The sequence below is a fragment of the Thermobia domestica genome, chromosome 2, assembly GCF_964235325.1.
Source record: "Thermobia domestica chromosome 2, izTheDome1.hap1.1, whole genome shotgun sequence".
NCBI lineage: Eukaryota > Metazoa > Arthropoda > Insecta > Zygentoma > Lepismatidae > Thermobia > Thermobia domestica.
The window spans coordinates 121,347,088-121,366,435 of NC_137455.1; the positions used below are offsets into that span (position 1 = coordinate 121,347,088).

Consider the following 19,348-nt stretch of genomic DNA (forward strand, 5'->3'; position numbering starts at 1 on the left):
AAGGGTTTTTGCTTGGTCGTTTCTTTTAAATGACATCAAAATTAGTTTTCCAACTATATTTCATACAATATTTTTCCCGATCATCTCTGAATTATGCACATTGACACCCTTTTTGACAATTACACCCGTAACAATATTTCTCAAAGAAGGGTTTGGTGAGAATGTCATACATGTTACAAGTTTTTCTTTGATCTTCTCCAAGTCTCAGCGATCTCTTTTAATCCTTGACAATGTTGTTTTTCGATGCTGGTCACTGGTATGTAAGACCATTGAATTCCTGCATGGAATCGTGATATTGATATGCGATTGGTGAGGACATTATCCATAAAGCACTCATTTCTTCAGTCATGCCACTTCCGTAGGTCAACCCGCCACTGCTCTTTAAGAGCCTGCCTTACTAAAAATAATACAAAATTTACCATATTTCTTTTGCATGTTTATTCATCAGTAAAAGGAGATAATGAAATGCAAGTCACCACAATCATAAATAATGCTATTCTACAACAGAAAATATGAACCTAAAGAATGTTCAGTGTTGCCATCCATAGATATTGCAGTGTTGCCAGAAAAACAATTTCCCTAAAATCGAAGTTATGGAAGCGAGTAGAGGAACAAACTCAACTGCATTTGGTTACGTATCATATTGTTTTGGTTTCATGTGAACTACTTTTTAAATAATAGTTGTATTAAGTTTGTAATAAACAAAAAAGTTTTAACATACAGTTATTGAAACTAAATAATAATGTTAATTAAAAAGTAGTTCACAAGAAACCAAAACAACATGATACGTAATCAAATGCAGTTCAATTCATTCCTCTACTCTTTGTCTTAACTTAGATTTTAGGGAACTTATTTTTCTGGCAACACTGTAATTTCTATGGATTGCAACACTGAACAATCTTCAGGTTCATATTTTATGTTGTAGAATAGCATTTTCTATGATTGTGGTGACTTGCATTCATTGAGATAATATATAGACCTAGAGGTGCCCTAATGCGAGATCTTTGATGGTATCGAACTCGCAAAAATCGAATCGATCCGCCATATTGTGCAGGGAATAAGAAATAATGATAATACATTATATGAGTTGAAAAACAAGTTAACTGTTGACCGGCTAATCGTCCATATTGGACGGGCCATTTTGTGATACATTTTTATTTTAAAACAATAATTAGTGATATAGTCGACCTTGACTTGATTAAGCTGCGACTAAAACTTTTTTCCTCGAAATAGGATCAAGACAACACAAGAGAAGATAATGTATTTGTGTTATGTGTTTATTATCTCTGTTCTGAAGAGAAATTTATGCCGAATGAATAAACTTTCTTTGGAATTTCATATTATTTCAAAGGTAAGTTATTTTCTTTCCTTTAAGGTTTAAATAAATAATAAAACGTGATTGTGTACTTGTAATAATATTGGGTGAATAGGCATATGCATTGCATTTACACTGTCAAAAAGCTCGTAAAGACTACTACCTAGAGAATTGTCAAACTGTTATTAAGTTTGCTTATTTATTAAATTGTATGTTTATGAGTTGTTGGTAATATTACCAAAATTATAGAACCTACAAGTGTTCTGTGACACCTATGTTAAAAATTGCTAATGATGTCAATTACTAAATAAAATAATCCTCACTCAGTGTTAAAAGCAGCAATAGACATATCTCTCATACAAGTCGCATGTTATTTATCGATATTCTGTACCAAAAGAAAAAGTTATTTGTAAATGGGTTCATCACGTTCACTTTAACACACGGTTCTACCAAATTTTTACACATATCTTACATTTTCAGGATAGATTGCAGCTTTGTATTTTTTTAGCGGAGCATGCACTGAATTAGGAGCTCCATTACTAATTGTAGATTGACTTCAGGACGGCTCTGTATAAGTACAGTGTGAACGTATGGCATAATAACTGGGCAAGGTTCTAGAACACAGGTCCCCCTCCCATTTAGCTGTAATAAAGACAGAAATCAATGTGCCCTGCGGGGCTCTAACCCGCCTCCACTCGCTGGCGCTCGCTCGGCAATACTCTGTGAATTAAAATTTAGACTTTGATACAGAAAGGAACCAACCTTGCTACTAACCCATATGGAGGACCTGTGTTCTAGAACCCTCACTTGCATAGCATTCGTGCCATTTAGTTGCCACCTAGCACAAGTTAGAGCTATTGTTTAAACTTGAGGGAGCAGCTTTTTCACCTACTTTTTTGCGATATTGTATTCCGATTCGGTTTCATTCCGGTCGTTGTATGGTTTCATACCTTAAATTAGGATCCATAGCATATGTAGTAGTAGTAGTAGTAACAGGTGAGAAGGCCCGCAGGGGTTCGTTAGGTTCTGTTCTCGACATGAAATGGACAATCACTACCACTTACCTTTATAGTTGGAACAGGTCCCACACTGCCTACATAAAATTCTGTACGATACTGTCTTGACTACTTGAACACCACTATCAACTTATGTCTCCTGTAAATTATAGAGGTCTGTTGTATTTTGCCATTATTGGCCCCCCAATACTAAACATTCACCCAAGTTCGTGTTTTATGCACTGCAGTTTTTAGGGAATGTTCTAGAACATAGGTTCCCCATAAAGATTAGTACCTAGGTTGGTTCCTTTCTGTACCAAAGTTTAAACTTTAATTCACAGAGTATTGCAGAGCGAGCGCCAGCGAGTGGGGGTGGGTTAGAGCCCTGCCGGGCACGTTGTTTTTTGTCTTTATTACAGCTAAATGGGAGGGGGACCTATGTTCTAGAATCTTGCCGATATACAACCGAGTCTGAGCAGAAGCGCAGCAAGGGGACCCGAGAGGCAGCGAGAGGGGGCTTCCGTAGGGAGCAGGCGCGTCAGCGACAGAGGGTATACGCATAAACTAGGACAGTGGAAGATGACACTTACACATACAATATTGTCACTATAACCAAAAATTCATTTCAATATGCTGTGCACTGCCAGTGATTACTTATATTCACACTTCCATTCCCTCACGAAAAATGTTTCACCTATCAATTTTCAATTTGGTAGAACCGTCTGCTTGAATAAACCCTATATATTTCATGTACAGTATTATATATATGCCTGTATTGGTGATATTTGTTAGTTAAAAATCACAGGCGTTACGATTTACCTTCAAAAATTGATTTAGTGTTGTAGAGCGTAGAACGGATAACGTAAAGGGTTATTGCATTTGGTATTGTTCAATATCTGCGGTAATATTTAGGCACTTTTTCCAAGTTTGCCTTCCACAGATTTTCTTGACTTCCACTTTTCTTTCATCTGCACAATTTGAGAGATTAAACTGAGTTAAATACCTCAAGAGCAGAGCGCTGAAAAATATGACAAGTAATACAATATATGGCAGAGGCGTAGATAACTACCCCATCATATGTGTACCATTAGTAAGTGTAGTATTTTCTAAAAGGTAAAGAACCAAAATGTTACTTATTGGCAAGTTTCGCAGGGTTGTTGTGAAGTTGACACACTTCTCACATACAGCATTGCCTATGGTTTCGTATTACAAATTAGAGAGCTCCCAACTGGGGGGTCCGCACCATTATTTATACGCATAAACAATAGTGGGGGTTAAACACGCTCTTAAACACGTCTTACTCCGACTACTCTCACCCACTACACGCTTATAAGACATTTGAGGTCCTTCACACTTCGACAGAGTTCACAGTGTAAATCAAAATAATATAGCAGTTTTTTAACTGTGTTGGAATATTTTTTCTTGAAGAACACTGGCAACACTAGTCGATCTTAACGCCACTACTGTTTATAAAGCGAAACAGTAGGGCATCGTAGCTCAGTGGTAGAGTACTCTTAAAGGTAGGGTCCCTAGTTCAACCATGCCCAATTCAAACTTCAGCTTTCAGTGGACAACAACGTGCTCTCAGGTTTCCTCGGGTTCTCCAGTTTCTTCCCACATTCTCATTTCACCAATTCTTTCATCATTCTCATTCACATCCTAAGAAAAAACACCTGGTTTTTCCGGGTTGCACTCCTTAAAACCCACCTGGATTTTTGATATTACGGATATTTTTACTAGATTTTGGAAAAATACATGAGTAAATAAAGCTGCATTTTCGAAAAAAGAAAGTGCTCGTAAAATATCCGTAATTGAACGCACAAAGTATCGGAAGTGAACTTTCAACAATAAATCCATTTATTTTACAAAACATAAATTTAATTTGGAAATTTCTCAAAATCTCATGGCACCTATATAGACGTAATTATAATTTTTATTTATTGATTTATTTTTTTTAAAAAAAGTATCAACACTCATTGATTTTTCTTACATTGTTTCAGGCAACAAAAAAGTGGAAATCTCCAAATGTCCGATGTGTAGATTTTGAAGATCAGAGCATTCAGCGTGATATTATTCAATCAAGCAAGTTAATTCCCAGACAAGTCGACAATCGTAATATGGTGTTGAAGTCGTGTAACACAACTTTACCTACCTTAAAGCAGCTTTCCCATGGTGTTTCTAATGTTGATACGCAGCCACTTGACCCTTCTTGCAGTGGAACGGAATTAACGCCACGAAAAAAACTTTTGAAAAGGAAGTTGTTTGAAACAGAAACCAAATGTGTGGAATCCAGAAAGAAGATGAAAGCATTGTACTTGAAGAATAAACGTCTTAGAGAAAAATGTGCAAATATTCAGGATATTGCGCAAAATCTTAGAGAGAAGTGTATGATAACAGAAGGTACTTTAGAAATGTTAAAATCAGTACCCCTCAGTGTTGAAGGTAATGCAGTGGTGAAGTCTCTCTTGAGTCCGTCGGGTAACAAAAAATTTGATCCGGCTCTCCGAAGTTTTGCGTTAAAACTTGACTTCTATTCCCCAGCTGCATATGCATATGTTCGTAAAACATTTAACTGTGTGTTTCCGCATCCACGGACTTTAAAAAAATGGTACTCTTCAGTGAGTGAAAATCCTGGACTATGTGAAGAAGCCTTCAATGCAATGAAAGAAAAGGTGCAAATAGCAAAACAGCAGAACAAATGCATTCAAGTGTCATTAGTTGTAGATGATACGGCAATAAAACAACATGTCGAATTTACTGGAAAAGAATTGTCGGGTTACGTAGATTGCGGTACTGGAGTGAGTGATGAGAGTATGCCAGAAGCAAACAACGCTGCGGTCTATATGGTTGTGGCTTTGAACGATTCGAGAAAAATTTCTTGTGCATATTACTTCATAGATTCTTTGAATGGAAGTGAACGTGTAAATATTACGCGTAAATGCGTCAACAGATTGTATGAAATAGAAGTTGAAGTTCAAGCATTAACATTTGGTGGAGCTTCATCAAATTTCAGTGGTGCTCATGAAAGTAATGAAGCACTAACTGTTTATCCTTGTCATGTATGTACTGATAGAAGTAACGATAGCTATGCATTGTAAGTCCTTTATTTTCTTGCTAATATAATATATTATAGGATGTTTGTGCTACTCACGAAATCACAGAAAAAAGAGCTTGTCCACGTATATACCAATAGAAATGCTGGTACCAGCATATATACCAATGATGATAGTTATGCATTGTATATTCCTTATTTTTTGCTAATATATGAATGCATTGTTTATTGAATGATCTGATTCAATTTCTTATGCTTTTCGAAATTATATTGCTAGTGTAAATTTTTCATTAACTGGTGACTTTGACATGTAGAATTCAAGAAAGGTTAATCAAGAATTTATTCTGGATTGTTAATATTACAAGGACTAACTATTTGTATACTTATTATTAAGCTATTTTAAGTTAATTTTTTCTTTAAATTGATAGATCTTATGAAGTGTAGGTCAATTTTATGTAAAAAAATCAAATCTGATAGAAAGGAAGTGGGTAAAGATTTTTTTAAGCCTATTGACTGTCATGAAAACCGAAAGTGTTCATGGAAGCAAATATGTCGTATAAATTCAAAGTTTAAGTATTAAAGGGTAAACCTATGTAACTTCTTAGGGCTCGAATTTTGTAAAATCTGTTCATAGTACGCATCTGCATCTTGAATGCATTTGTTAATGAACCTACTGACCAAACGTAATGATTCTAGCAACGGTGGTTTTCGCTGCGCGTTGATCAGTACGTAAATCCCCCAGGTACCCTTTGAGGCTTTGTAAAATCTGTTCTTAATACGTCTGTACATTATAAAAGGAGCCTGATGCCCAAATTTCATGGTTCTAGCATCAGTGGTTTTCTCTGCTTGTTGATCAGTGTGTAAAGTTTGTCCACCCCTCCTTATTTACCTCCTTAGAGTTCGATTTTTGCAAAATCCGTTTTCAGTACGCCTCTACTTATAAAATGAATATACTGTTCACATTTCATGCTTCTAACTTAAGTGCCTTTTGCTGGGGGTTTATCATTGAGTGAATGTGTCAACGAATCTGTATTTCGCTTTTATATGTTTAGATGTATAAGGTTTATTGAACGCTTCATACAAAAATTGGTGTAAAGCATTAGAAAACGTCTAAATTGACAAAAGAGAAAAAAATGCTTTATTTGTGGGGTTCTTTCTGTGACTTTCTACATCATACACAGATGCAATACAGTATAACCCCGCTAACACGAACTCGGTTAGGACAAACAAAATTTCCGTCCCGGCATCGCTGTACGTTATCTTATAGGAAGTTTTATCGGTTAGCACGAATTACGAACTAATTTTTAGTCCCTTGAGTCAGTAAAGGTTTTCATTTAACACGAACACTTTCAATTCTTTTTTTGTTTGTTTGTTTGTTTCTTTTTGGATTATTTTTCTGATTTCAGATTTCATTCGAGATCGGTTTTTGTCATACAGTATTTATACAGACGAAAATTGCCTTGTAAATAAGAGAAAAACCAGAAACAGGTATCTTTCCTCTCTTATGAGGTGTTCAGTCTGTCCTCCGTCAAGCGCTGAACATGCAGGTGCTTGCCAGACGAGCTGCTGGCGACAGCTCGAGACAAGACTTATTCTCTCCCCTGTAACTCCAAACTGGCGACAGCAGTCATAAATACCTTTCCGTTACTATCGGTATCCAACCTGCTAGCAGAGTTATCAATTTTATAACTTGACCTGGATTTTCTGCGTGGAAACTTTTGTTTTTAATCTTCGAAGATATAATAATAAACTTACTGTACTGTTTTCACATTTCAGAGGATGATACCGAGACCGAAACTAGTCTTGATCTCGATCTTAACTCGAATTTGAGACCGAGTCGTGCTTTTCGAAATCGAGACGAGACCGAAACTCTCAGTCTCGTCTCGATACAATTCTGTGGATGGTATCAAGACGGAGAATAGTCTTGGTCTTGTCTCGAATTTGGAACCGAGAGGAGACCAAGACTACTCAGTCTCGTCTCGATACCATCTCTAGTGTTTTCTATGACATACATAATAAACTGTAGTGGTATGTATAGTCTGTATACTGTAGTGCGTATGTATGGAGAACATGTATTCGAATAATAAAATTTGGGTCCTCGGTTAACACGAATTCTTTTAATGCGAACTCCTGATTTTTCAGTCCCTTGGAATTCGTGTTAACGTGGGTTTACTGTATTTAAAGCTTTAACTTCACATTTATGACATTTGCTTGCTTTCATGAACGCTCATTAATAATGACTTTAATAGGCGAAAAAGGCCGATCTTTACGCATCCCCCTTTAAAGTGGAGAATATGTGACAAGTATAAGACATTATATTCTGTTCTAAGAGCGACGACATTTCTGTATTTCTTGTATTTCTGAAGCATTGTATATATAAATGTACTCAAACCTAAATGAAAACTTAATAATGAATATAACTATTATGGAAAGTAAATTATGTATTCGTTTATTGACGTATATGAATTACTTCTATAAACCAAGTTCATGGAAATACATTTGCCAGTTTGGCTTCATTCTAGTAGTTTTGATAGAAACAAAATGTAATTACAGTGAATGAATTGCTATGACAGTATTTAGTCAGTAGTGAATGTAGTAACTGAAATGAACGAAAAATTTGCGCCGCTTTGTACTAATATAGTTCTGCTCATGAAAATGCTATGGAATGCATAACGTACTGTAATAGTGTACAGATATTGCAGAATCATGTATGATTCTCAATTCAGATTACTACATTGTGTGTGAAAATAAGCATTGATTGCCAGCGAGTAAATCCTGGGTTCGTTATTCAAATATGTGAAAGTAACATTCAGTTTTCTAAGAGTAATCCTCATGGTTACTAGGGACCAAATTCCTGTCTTCACTCCCAATTATTACGTCATTATGTTGGGATTGGGCTTCGTAGTGTTTGTAAAGTTAAATAGGCTGAAGTTGTCTCCGTGAGTTCCTTTTCTAAGACAATCTAATACAAGGTAGGAAATTTCAATAAAGGAAGGAGGGTATTACCTCATAGCAAGAGTATGATTTTTGCCTACGAAATTCTTAAAATAGCAACGAATTCAGAGAAAGGCTACCAGCGACGGATATAAAAGTGCGATTATTTCTCATTTCTTAGTTTTAATATATATCCCGGATCGGAAAATAACCACCTTTGCTCGCTTCGCATACAGACTCACGATACTCTATTTCTTTTTTTCACACTGAATCCGAGTGTCCATGATTTTCTCTGTTTGAAGTGAGATGGCCTTACCATATTACGCGTCTCTCGGTACAGTAATTCTTCCAGTAAGTAGTCCATGGATTCAGTCCTCAAAACTTTCAATATTTAGCACGGGAGCGCATATTACTGCATGTTTATGCATTTAATGTTCAAAACTTACTAGGGCAGATTTTATAGCGTTTAATGTTGTGTACAATAGCCCTCTACGTGAAATGTTTTATTAATTCAGCATTTTAATCGTTTATTTATGGAACAACGTTAACTCCAGAGACCACATTTAGGTAATTTTTCAATGAAATGAAATGAACCGTCTTCGGGAGAATATTCAGGCACGTTCATATAGAAACCTATCTTTTATTTATGAAAGAACGTGACTACATTTTTGTCAGAAAGTTAGTTGTGAGTTTCAGATCATTATCCGGGTAAAAAATTGATTCTTTTTCAAATTATTTGTAAAATTATTCCTCTCTCCTGAAAAAGCTTTGTCTCTGGAGTTTGTTTCATAAATTAACGATTCGATCACAAAATCAGAGGACTGAATTAAAAACACGTTAAGAAGCTGCTGTACACAATATTAAACGCTGTGCGTTTCCTTTTAAAAAAAAGGAAAGTTTTGAACATTAAATGCAGAAACATGCAATAATATACTCCCTCTCCGAGATGTTCACTTTTTTTTTTTTTTTAACTACTTAGGAGAGGAATTACTGCACCGAGACACTCCTACCTTATTTAGTTTCTTAGATTTAAAGGAAGGTCCACACTGCAAGTGAGTCACCTACCCTTCTGCTCACAAGAGTTTGGACATTGCTTGATTTCCTGTGGAACGGATTTTCCATATCCTTCCCACTCCCCTAACCTCATGACTCGAGATGCCTACATACGGGCATGCTGAAGGAAGCAATTTTCCTAACAGATAACTTCCTACCACTATACCGGAGTTAAGAGAAAAGATTCGTCCATTTTCTTTGTCATTCTAACAAACCGTGTTCACTAACATGTTCATCGATCTACGGACCTCTATGAAGAATATGTGCGACATAATGTTCAAACATTTTTAACACATGATATACAGGAACGATTCCTTGTAAAGTTACAATATGTGTTAAGTAACATTTAGTTGACATCCATTTGACAACCTTTCTTATGTTTCATTATGTTGTACAATAAATAAATAAATTTCAACGATGTGATTTCAGTACTGTTTGTTTTGCCGCATACAGTAGAACAAGATGTTAAAGTTTGTGACGTTTAGTTACAATGAAGCCTACTTTGCATTTTTTTTTTAAAGAATAGATTTTAAATTGATTGCAGTGAAAACAATATTGAAAAGGTATTGAACATATATATTACCGTCCTATGAAAACGTCTGACAATCATTTAAAAAAAAACGATATGAACGCCGAGTAGCCAAGCATGGACATTGTGAGTAGCAATGATTTGTACGACAATGTTTGCTCTGCATGAAGTTATAAAACAAAATTTCGAACAACAAATAGTTACAAAGTGAAAGAAGTTTATTTACTGTGGTAAATTTCTTAAGAATATAGTAATCAATAACCGATATTAAAACTTCACATTGTTTGTTAGAATATTTGGCGTTGCAATATCACAGATATTTGCGCTATGCTTACTTTCAAAATAGTTATCATAGTATGAATGCACAGGGATGAAGATGGAATAAGGACTACAGTCAAATTAGCAATACAAACTGATCAGTCATTAGAAGAATCATTGTCACGAGGTGGATCCGGTGACAGAGAACGTTCCTGGTTTTCACATAATACGCACGCACAAGCATCAATATATTGAAACTTTTGTGTGACACTCCTCTGTTCTAAACGTTTTGGTCTCTGTGCAAGAACAGCTAACCATTTCCAATATTTCTTAAGTAATATTTTCTGTTCTCCATTTTATTTGGGCCACTCACCACTTGTACATTAACACTAAACTTGCATTTCTTGATTCTAAATGTTTCACTGCTTTTCCTGCGAGGATTTCTTTTTGGAATATAGCTACAGTCAATATATCCTACAACTCTAGGAAAACTACCCATTTGATGAAATTGAACTTGAACTGTCCTCAAACAATCAGGAATGGGGAATCAATCACATATATCAGGCGACGAGCAAAGACTGATGATCCTTACAAGCTGGCAAATTGTTGGGTGGCTCATGAAATTGGTTATCTTCAATGTGTATCTGTAAAACAAGCACAGAAATAGGTTACATAAAAAAAATTAAAAAAATTCTTTTTGGAATCTTTTTTGCTAATTTAGCAACTTCAAAATTTATTCAGATGATAAAACTGAAAATTATTCAGATGCACCTTTCCCGTGAGAAACAACGCTACCTATAATTAGGCAAGTCACATTTGTGTTTAATTTTGATTGTAGGGATGAATAGATGGAAAATGATAAAAGAAATTTATTATAAAATCCCTTTTGAAGCAGCCTCATTGCCGTTAGTTTTAACAACTCTAATTTACAGTTTTTTATTATCTGTAAAATAAATTAAATTAATCATAAAATAAAAATTATAACTAAGTTTCTTAGATTATGTTATTTTGCATCAAATGCTGTAGCTAAGACTCACCTACATAATTTTATCAATTATCAAATATGAAGATGCAATGGGAGAGTAGGAAGAAACACCTACGTGTATATTCTTTTGTTTAACAACTTGTATAGTTCTTTATCTTGTTGAAAATCATTGAACCATAAATAAATTGATTTAATCTGTTATTTTTGTTCTGAGCTATTTTCTAAAAGTATGATATAAATTAATTACGAAAGTGACTTTCATATTAACAAACAGTATTGCGAATTATGCGGTTGATTAATCAGAGATAAACTTTGATATCTAGCACTGAATCGTGGTTTCCAGCTGCAAAACTTTCAAGAAAGGAAAAGAACAATTTATGGAAAAGATTAAAATATTGATTATTAGGAAAGATAAGACAAAGATAACAACATAAACCCTTTTTTTATAATTCGCAATTTAAATATAATCACACAATCGCTGGTACCTACTGTTTATGTGACAAAATTTTGCTGTGAAATGTTCAACACCATTAAATAATCGGAATTGCATCGTGTGTTTGGTGATGTAACATTCTATTGGGGACTACAAAGCTTTATATTTTCTATTATACGAAGGGTAACCCAATATACAGCGTGTATCAAAAAGAATTATCCGGTTTTAAACAATAATATCTATTCTGTCTTTTCAGAGATGTGAGTGAACAACGTACTGTTGGAAAGAGGAACATCTCTAGTTGTACATGGTTTCCGCTAGGTAACAGCAGTGTGCTTGAGTGAACGCCCACTACGGTTCTGGTTAAAATGGCATCTGGACAACAGAAAGCGTTTTGTGTACTACGTTTTGCGGAGTGCAAGTTAGTGATAACTGTTCAGCGTGACTTTCGTACTAAGTATGCTGTGGATCCTCCTACTGCACAGAGCATTAGGCGATGGCATGAACAATTCCGAACAACAGGTTGTTTGTGTAAGGGAAAATCATCGGGACGTCCTCGAGTGCACGACGCAGACGTGGAGCGCGTCCGTCAATGTTTTACACGCAGTCCGCAGAAATCCGTTAGTCGTGAAGCAGGACAGCTCAACATGCCCTCAATGTCCATCTGGCGTGTGTTGCGTCGTCGTTTACACATGAAACCATATAGAATTCAGCTACTGCAAGCTCATTGTGAAGGTGACAAAGAACGACGTATGGAGTTTTGTAATTTCATTCTTGGCAAGATTGCAGAGGAAGACAGTTTTGTTCAACGCTTAGTGTGTAGTGACGATGCAACATGCCATTTGAATGGAAATGTGAACCGCCATAATGTGCGAATATGGGAAACAAAACACCCACATGAAGTTGTAAAACATGAGAGGGACTCGCCAAAAGTTAATGTGTTTTATGCAGTTTCCCGAAAAAATGTGTACGGTCCATTTTTCTTTGCCGAGAACACTGTGACGGGGATAACCTACCTTGATATGCTTAAGTACTATCTTTTGCCACAGTTGGAGACTGATTCGAATGATTTCATCTACCAACAGGATGGGGCACCGCCACACTTGCATGGGAAAATACGGGGATTTTTAAATATAACGATTCCACAACGATGGATCGGTCGCACTGGACCAAATGATGCAGTGTTACATTACTGGCCTCCAAGGTCACCTGACCTTACTGTGTGTGATTATTTCTTGTGGGGGTATATAAAAGACTCCGTTTATGTACCTCCGTTACCAAGCACATTGAATAAACTGCGACATCGCGTAACGGCAGCTGTGGAAGCTGTAACAGAAGACCTGCTAGCTGCAGTTTGGGACGAATTTGAATACCGCATGGACATATGCCGTGCATCTCACGGGGGGCACATTGAACACCTATGAACAGGTGCAATAAAAACTTTTTGAGTTTCACTGTCATGGAAAACAAAAACTATTTGTATATGTTTATTAGTTTCAGAAATACCGACTTGCCAAAATGGATGAATCTTTTTGATACACCCTGTATAATAGTATGGTCTGAAAATAATGAAAGAGAAACATGATTTTACTACTGGTAATATAGAGCAATAAAATATTAGACTAGTTTTTGAAGAAAACATAGTGAAAATGGCAAACTACATTTTTAAATTCATATGTTATGTGCTTCAAAGAAAATAGCGCCTACCTGATAGTTCCCATTCACATAGAATCTTAAAATCGTGAGTACTTTCAGAATTACTGGTAGTGAACGTTCCCGCAAAATAATATTTTCTAAATCGTCTCCCAGTAATGGAAAAAATTGTATCAGAAATATTACTTTCGAAAACCTGAAACGAGAAAAGAATACAGTTTAAAACGAAAACCTGAAACGAGAAAAGAATACAGTTTGAAACTAAAACCAAAATCAACACACTTGGTGTAATAAATCTATTATCAACAGAAATAAAACCTAACCTAAACATTTCCAGTTAATAATTGAAAATCAAGTGAGTGTGATAGCGGACTTTAAAGGTGGAAGACAGGCCATGACCAGCTTGGAGGAGGAAAATAAGTGTGGTGTTAGTAGTTAGGTTAGGTTACTGTCGTTTTATTTCATACTTCAAAATGAAATTCTACTTCTGCGTAGAAGTCATGTTACAGAAATGACCAAGGCGAATATATGAACAATGGAAGCGAGACCGGTTTTTGAGTACATGAACCTTTGTACAGCGGTGGACACTTCTAAATGGTACAGCCATATGGAGATTTACGGCTAAGGTGTACCATTTAGAAGTGTCTGTCGCTGTACAATACACATGTGCAGGAGATATGCTATGGAAATAACCAGGCACGGAGATATGGACAACCGAATAGGCCTTTATGTCCGCCCCTTATAATTTCCGTAACATTATTCCTACACAGGTGTATTCTGTGAAGGACCTTATATCTCTGCTGAAAATTTCATGAAAAACGAGGAATATCACAATGGTAAATGACACTCAAGACGAGCAGCGTATATGTGACATACAAGAGAATACAGCAAAACAAAACTTCAAAAACTACCAAACGTCACTGACGCGCTTGCTATCTTCGGCGTAGCCCCGTGCTACAGAGCGGGGCCTTTAGTTTCGCCCTGCCCTGACTCATTTAAATAGCATTCATGCTTTTTATAGGCTATCTAACACAAATTGATTTTTGATTTTTGAACTGTCGTTTTTACGGCATGTCCGCACAAGGTATGTCATATAATGTTTAAGTCCGCCTAAAGTTAATCTATACATATGAATGCAATTCCCTCCATAAGAAACAATGGAGTATGTTTAGTACAAGGGGTTCAGAAGCACGTAAAACACAAAATTTACAGGAGAAATGAATGATACAAGTACTTAGACGTAACATAACGTAACCAAACCTAACCTAACATAAACTAACCTAAGCTAACCTGAACTAACCTTAACTGACCTAATATTAGTAGAAATAAGCGAAATTCTATCATTTTTTGGAAAATTATACAGGACCTCTACACTAATATAACACAAACTAAACTAACCTAACCTATCCTAAACTAACCGAATGTGAACAGTAATTACCAAAATTGTAACATTTTTTTAGAGAAAAGAGATCCATTTCCGGACCAAAAGAAGTCATAATTAATGAATTCAAACATGTATTCTTAATCTGGTATAGTACCAAATTGTGAAAATGTCACATTGTGTACAATTAATGCCTGCTTAACCTAATCTTGTGTCTACTTCGGTAGCAAATCGTAAACATTTTACATTTTATGTAATTAGTGTCTGCTTCCCAATTGCATTATACTTTTTGGCTAAAGACAACAAAACACTACTTTCTTAATCTAATGATACGAACGTGCCGATATATTGAGATACAAGTTGAGCACGTAAATAATTTCCTTCTGCTAATTTAATTTTACACAAACAAGTATCAAGTATAAGATTTGTTTACACAAGTAATGATTTTTGGTAATAGACTATATATAAGGTCCTACTTCCCTTTCTCTTCATGTTCCTTGGATCCTGAGTTGCATGATTTTCTGTCTTAACCTTGTGCAGCACCCATGCGTATGGTTCTTATGTTATTGTATCTTGCACTAGATGTATTACAAGAATCTGCTGTGAAAATGAAGTTATCCTACCCTAAACCACCGTAACCTATTTTGTTATTGCAGTTAATTTTTAAAATAATATGTATTTTTTATTATTTATTTATTATTTATTTGTATTATGTATTTACAACAAACTTCTTACCTGTTAAGAAGTTTGTTGTGAACTTGAAACTATAAATTACACTTGTGATTTTTTTACACATAGGCTAAATGAAAATTATGATTAGAGCAATGTAAACATAGTATACAACGCCATGAAGTGAACGTTTCTTGGTTCAAAAAATGTGACGAAAAAGTTAAAACAAAAGGTCCAAAGAGAGAAGTACCCAACGAGAATATAGGTTCTACGATCCATAGAGAATACAACTGTAAAAATTGCCACAAAAGTAAAGGAAAATGACAAACTACTCACACTTAGTGTGTAGAATGAATATTTGTTATTTTTGTCACTACCTTACTGTTATTAAATTAGCATAAAAGTTAAAATCAAGACGCATAGTTGACTTACCTGTATCTCTCAAAGAATTGATTATCGTTATACAGTTCCTGTGGATTTCCCATGCGCCTCGTATGTCTTGACGCTTCATTAGTCATCGCAAAGTAATATTTTTTTATATTTGTTCTTCCACATTCAACAAAATCCATACTGTTAAAGAACTCAAGGAAGGCTTAAGGTTAGTCGATACCTTGACCTATCTAATCCTTGTACATTGTATACAAATAGAATTCGATATGTGCGTTTTCTTTGTTTACATATATCAGCTGACTGTAAATTGCGGAATACGCCATCTTGGGAAGGGATATCTCGAATCGAACGCTAGAATCGAGGGTTCGCTCGAATCAACACTGCGACATAGGGAAGGGCACCTCTAGGTCTATATATTATCTCAATGCTTGCATTTCATTATCTCCTTTCACTGATGAATCATCAAGCAAAAGAAAAATGGTAAATTTCGTATTATTTTTAGTAAGGCAGGCTCTTAAGGCTGTCATTAATATCTGCTCGATTACTAGATCTGGACTAAGGCCTGCCCAAAACTGGTTACTGAGGCGAATCACGTAGAATGCCTTGGAAAATGTGATGGTATAGATCAGGATGTGGCTCTGCAATTGACTCATTTCTTGCACATAGATACAGTGCTGGGACCTATTTCAAATGAATGTATTTCAAATACCTATTTAAAATACCTTTTTAAAACTATTTTGTATTTTATATTTGAAATGGGTTTTGTAATTATTTTATTATTTTCCATAATATGCAAAATACAAAATAGATCTGATCTTGGCAATAAAATATTACGCAGTTTACGAACCTACAGTATACTAGAAACTAACAGTTATAAACATTACGTGGTGGCACCATTGTAGATAGTCTGCTGTTGTGAAATTTGCAGTCGAAGTTCCCGAAAACATGCGAAGCTTTCAAAGATATTGTTGGTGTGTCTCCCATAATACTTTGTCGTACAAGGTGGAATTCTTATTTTGATAATTTAATGAAGCTTCAAAACGTAAAAAGCATTGGCGTCTCTGGCATGTAAAATTTGGGGGGGACATCAAAGGAAATGATCTAACTGCTAGTATCTCAGTGGAATTTTAGATTGTGTCACTTCAAAATATTGGGGGACGCGTCCCCCTGTCCCCCCCGCCAGAGACGCCCATGGTAAAAAGTAAGTTAAATGATTCATGCCTTGCATTAGGAATACCCACTTTTAATGATGAGTTGGAATTTCTCGACGAACACCAGAGCCGTAGCTACGGGGAGGTGAGCGGGTGGTCACCCCGGGAGCTGATAGCAAGAGGGCACGGAACGTGCAAGAAAGAAAGGGAAATGAGTAAACATTCGCGTAAACAAAAGAAAGGGAAATGAGTATTGAAAATGAGTAAACATTCTTCGCTCCGAAAAAGTATTAGCACCCAATTAATCAATATTGTTGCCGGTTTACAAAGAAATAGATGTTAAAAATTTTCTTGCTCGCTCTGCTCGCAACCCAGACTGACAAGTTTTTAACTGACAAGAAAATTATTAGACCAGGAGGAGGTGCAAATATCGGCTGTGGTGTAAATGCTGGCAATCCAAATTAAAGCTCTGTTAAGTGCTGCAATCTTGTGAGAATGCGACAAGTTAATTGGTACAAGGACACTCAGGTAGAGGGTACAGTTGTGAGTGAAACAGCTTCGTATAGAGTGGATAGTGCGTTTCTGTTGTTTCCTGAGGGAACAAAAACTTTCGCAGGTATGTCTGTTTCATATTTTTACTTGGAAATGATTGTGTAGGACGTCCTTTTTTGAGTGTATCTGTTGAGTTCAAATATTAAAATTGTTGGTACTTTGCATGTTAGGTGCAAATAACACCAACACTGGTGTGTGGAATATAAAATTGGGATGTGGCGTGGTGGTGTTAATATGGGCTACCTTGCCTGGTGGAAATATTGGCTACCAGGCCATATTTGCACCATGCTGAGCCAAGCTTCTAATTAGCCTTTACCATTAATTTTAAAGCATGCCAAGGAGCAAGCAAAGATATGTGCCACAGAATAAATGGAAACAGTGGAGTGAAGAAGACATGGCGAAAGCAACTACTGCTGTCAGAGAAAAGAGAAAATGATGACACTGAAAGCTTGACAGGCATTTAACGTTCCTCACACAACTTTACAATCTCTTAGCGAGGACACCACTCTCTCTTGAAGTAGCAGCGTCGAAACCACTGGGAATAAGGCCCGTCTTAGGGGCGCAGCTTGAGAAAATGTTGGTGGAATATTTGCTGTATATGGAGTCACATTTCTTTGGTTTCACAGTGACAGATTTAAGACGTCTTGCACATCAATTAGCAGTAGCAAATGGTTTGCCTCATCCTTTTACATCAGAAGAAACCGGTAGTGCATGGGTACATTTATTTCTAAATCGACATAAAGAAGTTCTGTCTGTTCGCAAACCCACCGGGACCCCTATGCGAGGGCTTTGGTATTTACTAAAGATAATGTAGAAAAATTCTTTGATATTTTGGAAGCAGAATATGCGAAACATCACTACGCGCCTGATCGTGTCTTTAACGTGGATGAGACAGGCCTTACTGTCGTGCAGAGCAAGATTTCAAGTATCATTGCGAGGAAAAGAAAGAAACAGATAGGAACGCTAAAATCAACCGAAAGAGGAGTAACGGTGACGGTGGTAGTTTGCATGAACGCTCAAGGAGAGTTTATCCCACCTATATTCATATTTACCAGGAAAAACATAACGGATCAACTTATAAAGGTAAACCAATCGGCTCTGTAGGTAGAGCTCATCGGTAAGGGTGGATTCAATCACATCTCTTTGTAGAATGGCTACAGCACTTCATTGAGAAGACTCATTCGACAAAAGAGTACCAGTGTTGCTGATACTGTATGGCCCTTACACTTATGTTAGAAGTCTGGCCGTTATTGACCTAGCACGGGAAAACCACATCCAAATCATATCATTGCCGCCCCATTGTACGCACAAGTTACAAGAGCTGGACAAAACTTTCATGCGTCCTCTCAAGCATCATTTCAGCAATGAGATCAGATCTGCCCTTCTTCATTCCAATGATCCTCTTAGTTCTTATGACATCATGGAGCCTTTCGGAAGAGCATATTTGCAAGTCCAGAGAGCAGACATAGTAATAAATGATTTTCGTGTTACGGAAATCATGCCGTTTGACAGGGAAATCTTCACTGACGACGATTTTGTTGTGGAAACTTATGCAGCGACAACAAGCAGCGTGTCATCAAAAAGAAATAATTCCTCTTCGCCAAGCAGTACTTCAGATTTGCAGTCTCATGCAGGTCCATCACGGCTCGTCAGTCCATTTCATATTTCACTTCCCCGCACCGTCAAGAAGAAGACAAGCCAAAGAGGACGCAAGAGTAGCGCTGCCTCGCTCATAACTGGATCCTCCAATAGGCAGTCCCTGTATGAATGGACGACATCAACTGCCAAATGCGCAAAGAAAGGCAAGGAAACGGAAATGACAGGCTCTGCAACAAAGAAATCAACTCCTGCTAGAAAACTGGACTATAGGGAATCATCCACAAAGACTGTAGCAACTTTGTTCGATGACAGTGACAGTGACTTGGAGTTAGATCTACCTGTTTTCGTGCAGAAATCTACAGATGAAGATGTACCCTGCATTTTCTGTCGTGGCAACTT

General features: G+C 36.5%; 2 protein-coding genes across 2 annotated transcripts; one reads left to right on the forward strand and one right to left on the reverse strand.

Annotated features, from left to right (window-relative positions):
- Positions 1-965: 965 nt before the first annotated feature.
- On the forward strand, positions 966-8,769 carry LOC145675158 (uncharacterized). Its single transcript, XM_081745533.1, has 2 exons — positions 966-1,351; positions 4,311-8,769. Exons 1-2 carry the CDS (start codon positions 1,259-1,261, stop codon positions 5,406-5,408), a joined length of 1,191 nt encoding a protein of 396 aa, XP_081601659.1. The 5' UTR covers positions 966-1,258; the 3' UTR covers positions 5,409-8,769.
- A 1,583-nt stretch (positions 8,770-10,352) lies between these two features.
- On the reverse strand, positions 10,353-16,066 carry LOC145675166 (uncharacterized). The gene is made up of 3 exons (XM_081745539.1): positions 15,690-16,066; positions 13,262-13,403; positions 10,353-10,780 (listed from the first exon to the last, which is right to left on the reverse strand). Exons 1-3 carry the CDS (start codon positions 15,824-15,826, stop codon positions 10,697-10,699), a joined length of 363 nt encoding a protein of 120 aa, XP_081601665.1. The 5' UTR covers positions 15,827-16,066; the 3' UTR covers positions 10,353-10,696.
- Positions 16,067-19,348: the final 3,282 nt, after the last annotated feature.